Below are 6034 nucleotides of genomic sequence, written 5' to 3'. Positions count from 1 at the left end.
CCCAAAATCCTTTGAAGCGTCCCCGTGAGAACAGAAGAAAAACTATCCACAATACAGACAGCAACGTAAGGGGTGCCCTTTAAAGGCACCTTTTTACAGAAGTCTAGCACCCCTTTTCCCCAATGCCCTCCAGAGGTAAGCCAGGCTTCTTCCGACCTCGGGCAGGGGTCTCTTCCCGAGTACGGTCCCCCTGGGAGCGGCAGGCAGGAGCACGGGGCACACGCTGCTTCCCACGCTCCCGGGGCGGAGGGACTGGATTTGCTTAGGGTTTTGGGTTTTCTTTTCGGACCTCCACTCCGACCTCCGCACACGGGCGAGCTGGTAGTAGGGCGAAGGCCAGCCGGAAGCGCCTAAAAAAACCCCAACCAAACGAAAAGAAATCCTAAACCCGAACAGCAAACCCGCAGCTCCCCGCGGGCGGCCGCGCCGCTGGGAAGCCCCGGCCCAGGCACGGGGAGCGGGCCCGGCGGGAGCGCTGACGCGCTGCGCCGCCGGGCCCCGCCCCATCCCGACCGGTGCCGGACGCAGCCGGAGACTCCCGAGCTCCCCCCACTCCCGGCTCCACCGCCCTTGTTCCTCGGGCGGGGACTCGCTTCCTTTCCCGACTCCCCCTTCCCACCCTCCTCCCCTCCTCCTCCTCCTCCCAGTCAAGATGGAGGACGGTGGTTGCTGCGGCCCCTGGCACCGCGGTGGCTAGGGCAGCTGCTACTCCTCCAGATCGCTCCTCGCTCCTTCTTAAAAAAAAAAAAAAAAAAAAAAAGAGAAAAGGGAAAAAAAAAAAAGGTTGGAAATGTTCCTTTTTTTCTCCGCCCACTAGCTGCTCACTGCGCGGACCGCTGGCCCTTCCCATGCCGTCGTCGTCGTCGTCGCCCTCCTCCTCCTCCTTCTTCTCCTCCTCCCGCGATTGTCTGCGCTCCGGCTGCCGCCCGCCCGCCCGCCCGGACTCCCTGCATGCACACGCCGCCTCCTAGGTGGCTGCGGGGGGTGGGCGCTCCCGGAGCTGCCATTCCGCACATACCTTCATGTCCCTGCGCTCGCTGCGGCCGCCTGCCGCCGCCCCGCATCGCTCGCCCGCTCCGGCTGCCGCCCTGACGGCCGCTCCCGCCCGGAGGTGAAGCCGGGATCCGCGGAGGGGGCGGCGGGGTCGGCGGCAGGTCTCGCCCGGTGGAGTCACCGCCGCCGGCACACGCAGCAGCAGCAGCAGCCATGAGCAGCGCCGCTACCGCCACCTCCGCCGCCACCACGGCCGGCAGCGGCGCGGGGGAAGGGGCCGAGGAGGCGGCCAAGGACTCGGCGGACATCGCGGCGTTCTTCCGATCCGGTGAGTGCGCTCCTGTCCTGGGGGAACGGGGAAGAAGGGCCGGCGGCGAGACCGCGGCTGGAGGCAGAGAGGAAAGGTGGCCCTGGGGAGGCGACGTCTTCCCCCTGGAGCCGGGAAAGGAGGAGAGGGCAGCCGGCTTTGTCAGGTGGCCTCGGGGAAGGCTCGCCCGCTTCTCGCCGCCGGGGCCGCCTCGGCACTGCCCGTCTGTTCCTCGGGGAGGCGGCAGGGAAGAGAGCCGAGCCGCCCCGTCCTGTGCCGGGGACAGCGGGGCTTAGGCACCGCAACTCGCGGGCGGGACGCCACCCTCGCCGGCAGAACCGAGGCGTGAAAACGGGGGCGGCGGCGGCGCGGCCCGGCCGGGAGGGTGCGGGGCTGCTGCCGCCCCGGGGCAGTGTCGCCGGTGACAGGTGCGATTCTGCCTCCCGTGCCGGCCTGGCAGCAGGCGCGTCACCGTGGCCGGCGGCACCACCCAGCGCCAGGTGGACCCGAGCCCCCCGAAAATGTCCCGCCGGGGGTCGCGGGGCGGGAGTCGGGTGGAGGAGCCGCTCGGATCCGGGAAGCCCAGGGTGTCGGAGGGGTGGGAAGGGTGAGCGGGGCCGCAGGGCTGCGGGGAGCCGGTTGCGCCCGCCGGGCCCCCCGGGGAGGCCGGCGAGCAGGCAAGGATGACACCGCTATAAAAGGCAGCGCGCCTCCGGTGCTGTGCTGCTGGGTGGCGGCACAGGGCAGGGATGGTAGAAGCGGCGTGGAAAGTGGATGTTCTAAGGAGAACCGAAAGAGGCAGACAAAAAGCGAAGCCTATGTTAAGGGGGTGTCGCTGTCTCGGCTGAGGCGGGGAAGCAGCGGCTCTCGGGCGCTGCCGGGCTGGGAAGCCGGGCTCGGCGCGGAGGATCGGCGGGGGAAGGTGGGGGGAGCCTGTTGACAGGCTGCCGGGATGAAAAAAAATGGAGGCTGCCTTCTCCCTCGGTGTTTACTCTCGGCACGCAACCGGGCGGGGAGGACGGCTGCGCCCGCCGCCGAGACACTGTGCCCCGGGGGATAGCGGCGGGGAGGGCAGCACTGCCCGGGCCGCACGGACCGCCGGCGGCGGGGACCGAGCCCTGCCGGCAGCCTGGGCGGCGGCGGGGACGGAGCCTCCCCCCGGTGCCGGCTGCCCTCCCCCGGGCGGCGGCGGCTCCTCCCCTCCGTCCGCTCCCTCGGCGGCTCCGCGGCCCCCGGGGCACCCCCCGGCCATCGCTCCGGGCGGAGCGGCCCGGCCGGGCCAGGCTGGGCTGGGCACTTGCTCCTTTTGGATGCCTAAAAAGGAGCGGCGAGCAAGGGAAATGCAGACTCACCGCAGGAAAGATGAGGGGGTTGGCCGATTTCGTGTGTAAAAAATAATGATGGCAGTAGTAATAATAGTAGTAAAAGCTGCGTTCACTGGATTTTTAAGCAAAGTCCGCGAGGGAAGTGGGAAACGGCGTAATCAGTGCTACTTGCGGTCGGCGGTGCTGCTCAGTGTCCTTGGTTTCATGAGGATGAAGAAGAAGGAGGTGTGATTTGTGGCAGGCATCCTTGAAGCAGGGCTGGGAGCAGCGTTTGCTTGGATAGAGGGTCCGAACAGGGGGCTGTGTCCCCTCTGGAGGAATTGATGCTCCCGGGGCAACCTGCTTCACAGGAGAGCCATTGAGTGTGAAACTCCTTGTCAGGATGCTGGCCTTGGTGGGTTTTATCGTGGAAAAAGAACTGACTTTTATCGTTCCCAGGAAAAAAAATCCCAATTAAAGCAAAATGGCAAATTATAACAGTAGGCTTACACACAGTAGTCTGCCTAGTGTAGTTCCAAATGGGTGCTTGTGTAGTAATCTTGCAGTTTTGGAAGACCCTGCCAGCTGTATTAATAATCAACTTCCACATTTATGTGTGGGTTGAGGGATGCTACAGCTGGTAAGCTCGTAAGTGGTGCAGCGATGACTTCTGATGCTGATAACTTGGGATAACAGGGAAGTTGCACTGAGCTCAGTCTTGCAGCATCTGAAAATCTTAAAGCAATAGAAGGACATACTCATCAAAAAACTCTCAGAGCAGATTTAACAGCTGGCATTCTCATTTCCATGTTTACATGTGAAGGTTATCTGGTTCAGCCTGGGCTCTAACATACCCTGGAAAATGTTCTGGCATCTCCTGTGGGTGTTTGGTATTGAGAAGAGCTCTTTGAATTCCGCCTCTGTGCATGATCCACTCTTCTATGAGGAGAGGGTCTATTAAGAGATCTCTGGTGCTTCCCTTTGTTTGAACAACAGGCACTTTTTTTTCAGTGGAGCACAAAGGCACAGAGATCAATGAACAAGGAAAAAACTTTGTTTGGTGCAGTTAGGAGCAGACAAAATATTTTTCTCTTTACAGAATTTACAATGACAAAATGCTTCCTCTTTCCTGTCACTTGCAGAGAATATTAGCAAAGCTCTAGCTGTTACTTAAAAAGAAAATGAGTAAAAATGTTGCAGTGTTTTCCAGGAGGAAAAAAAATAACCCCAACAACAAAAAGCCTGCCTAAACAATCAGTTCTAATCTTGGGTTGGTTGAATTGGTCAGTTGGGCTGCCAAGTGGGGTTATTGGCTTTCCTCCTGTCCTTTTGTAAGACTAAGCTTGAAGTAGAATTAAAGTAGCCTGAAGAATGGAGTTTCATTATTTGGAAGATTTTGTTAGGATATTGAACAGCAGCTAGGTTCACATCACTTGAAATGTGCACATTTCCAGTTTTCACTTTGGTTATGTAAATGTAAACTCTCTCTTGGAAGTGAGGTGGTGGTAGTAGGAGCATATAAAGACTGTGTGTCTTGGATGTAAATGAGGAATCCCTTTATTGGAAGAAATTGAGGCAGCTTACTTTCTGTTACATATTTGATATCTAAATCTCATTATTTGGAGTTGAAAAGGAAAGACTACCTTGTTAGGCCTGTCACCTTTGTGGCAGGATTAATAGTAAAAGAAGCAGAGTTGAGGGCCAGGCATAGTGATTACATTTTGAAGGAGAAAACACAGTGGTTGTAGGAGGTGCCTTTGTGTCCTATATATAAGTTAGAGATTAGAAATGACTGTGTAGACTGACTGAAGGATATGTTTTGAACTATAAATGTTTAGACAATTATCCCTTTTTTGAATTAAAAAAGTGCACTATTGTGACTTGAAAGAACTGGTAAAATATCTTGGAATTATGAAAAAAACCTGTTACCATACAAAACCCCAGTAGCACAGAGTCTAAGTGGCTGTGTAGAGTGGTGTTAGTACATGTGTTAAGTATACAAGATCTATTTTTTATGAAAAGTTATTAAGATAAAACTTTTCAAAATATGTTCTAAGTTCATCCTAAAATTCTGTGTGTCTGAAAGGTCTGAAAACAGCTGACATGAGCAAAGTTGAATTTGAGGGAGTGCCATCAAGTCATGGCTTACAGGGCAGTAACCATACAGAGGTTTTGTTTGGTTGTTGTTGGTTTAATCTTCATCTTTGCAGCTGCGAGTCCTCAATACTTTGGTAAGGGGACTCAAATCTTCAGGATGCAAGAATGAGGGCTGTCTGTTAAATTTAGATCATGTTATTGTAAGAGTGCTTTTACAAAGGTATTTTTGCTAGTTGAAGTTCGTGAATTTAGTTTTTAGGCATAAAGAGCAAAACGTTTTTCATCCAAGTAAAAGACAAATGTTGATGTTGGTCAAACTTTTAGTAATTAAATTTACCCTGCTTGGTATGATGAACATGAATGCAAAAGGTTGCAGAGAAAAAGGCTTGTAAGCACTTCAGTCAATCCTTGGCTAGACAGTGTAGGGAGTGCCTTTATAAATTACTCTGATAAGTCTTCATGAAAAAAAAACCCAAACAACTGACTGATAACTCTTCACAGTTATGAGATGAAAGTGGATGCAGTTATTTCCTGCATGATACATTTTTTATGAGTGGCCTCTACGAACTGCAGTAACTTCATTCATATATGGACAGACAATACAGTTTTCAAAGCCGTTGAGGAGATTAGTGTTGTCACCACCTGTCTATGTGAACACTTGCCACATGCCTGGAAGGAACACAGTTTGCATACTGAGCAAACTGGGAAGGGTTGGGGGAACAGAAGTGTTTGAAAAACAAAGGAAAAACAAGGAGCTCCAAAAGTCTTGTCATTAAGGTGAATAACTGTCCAGGCTTTGCCAGGTCAAATCTGAACATAATTGTTAATTGTACTTCATCCCTTGATACGGGAAAACAAACAAGTAGAGGATTTTCCATCTAAAACCTAATCTGCACAGGTAGCAGCAGTCCTCTCTCAGGAGAAGGGGTAAGTCTGAGATGAATGTGGGTCTGGAAGAAGTGGTTGTTCCAAGCTGAGAGTTCAGTGTGCCACCTCTCTGAAGGTGAAATTAGAGAACAGGCTGGTAGCCAGAAGAGCTTTAAATAGCACCTGGTTCTAATGTTGTACACTTAGTGTATCCTGCTTGTGCATGTGTTTCTTAATGTAAGCTTAATGATAAGAGAATGTAAAACTTTGGTTTAAGATATGTGTGTTTAGGTACCAAAAGGAATGTGTGAGTATTTTAGGAAAACAGAGTGCTGAGATTTGTTGTGGTTGTGGACATTTGAAGACTTCTGCAAGCACTAGTAACTTGAGACTTTGATCAGTCTGGGTTTGGCTAAGTCTGCCTATGGCAACCTATGCTGATAGCTGCTTGTATAGTTGAGACCTT

General features: G+C 53.4%; 1 protein-coding gene across 1 annotated transcript in view; it reads left to right on the top strand.

Moving 5' to 3' along the window:
* The first annotated feature begins 729 nt into the window (after positions 1 to 729).
* Positions 730 to 6034, top strand: part of TRIO (trio Rho guanine nucleotide exchange factor) — a 248319-nt gene continuing 243014 nt past the window's right edge. Inside the window, exon 1 of the mRNA XM_059485968.1 lies at positions 730 to 1321. Within this exon, the coding sequence (XP_059341951.1) occupies positions 1207 to 1321 (115 nt within the window). The 5' untranslated portion in view covers positions 730 to 1206. The remainder of the gene's footprint in view (positions 1322 to 6034) is intronic.

The sequence above is a fragment of the Ammospiza nelsoni genome, chromosome 1 (assembly GCF_027579445.1).
Source record: "Ammospiza nelsoni isolate bAmmNel1 chromosome 1, bAmmNel1.pri, whole genome shotgun sequence".
Taxonomy (NCBI): domain Eukaryota; kingdom Metazoa; phylum Chordata; class Aves; order Passeriformes; family Passerellidae; genus Ammospiza; species Ammospiza nelsoni.
Note: the sequence above shows the minus strand (reverse complement) of the source record. Positions and strands in the feature narration are given on the sequence as shown.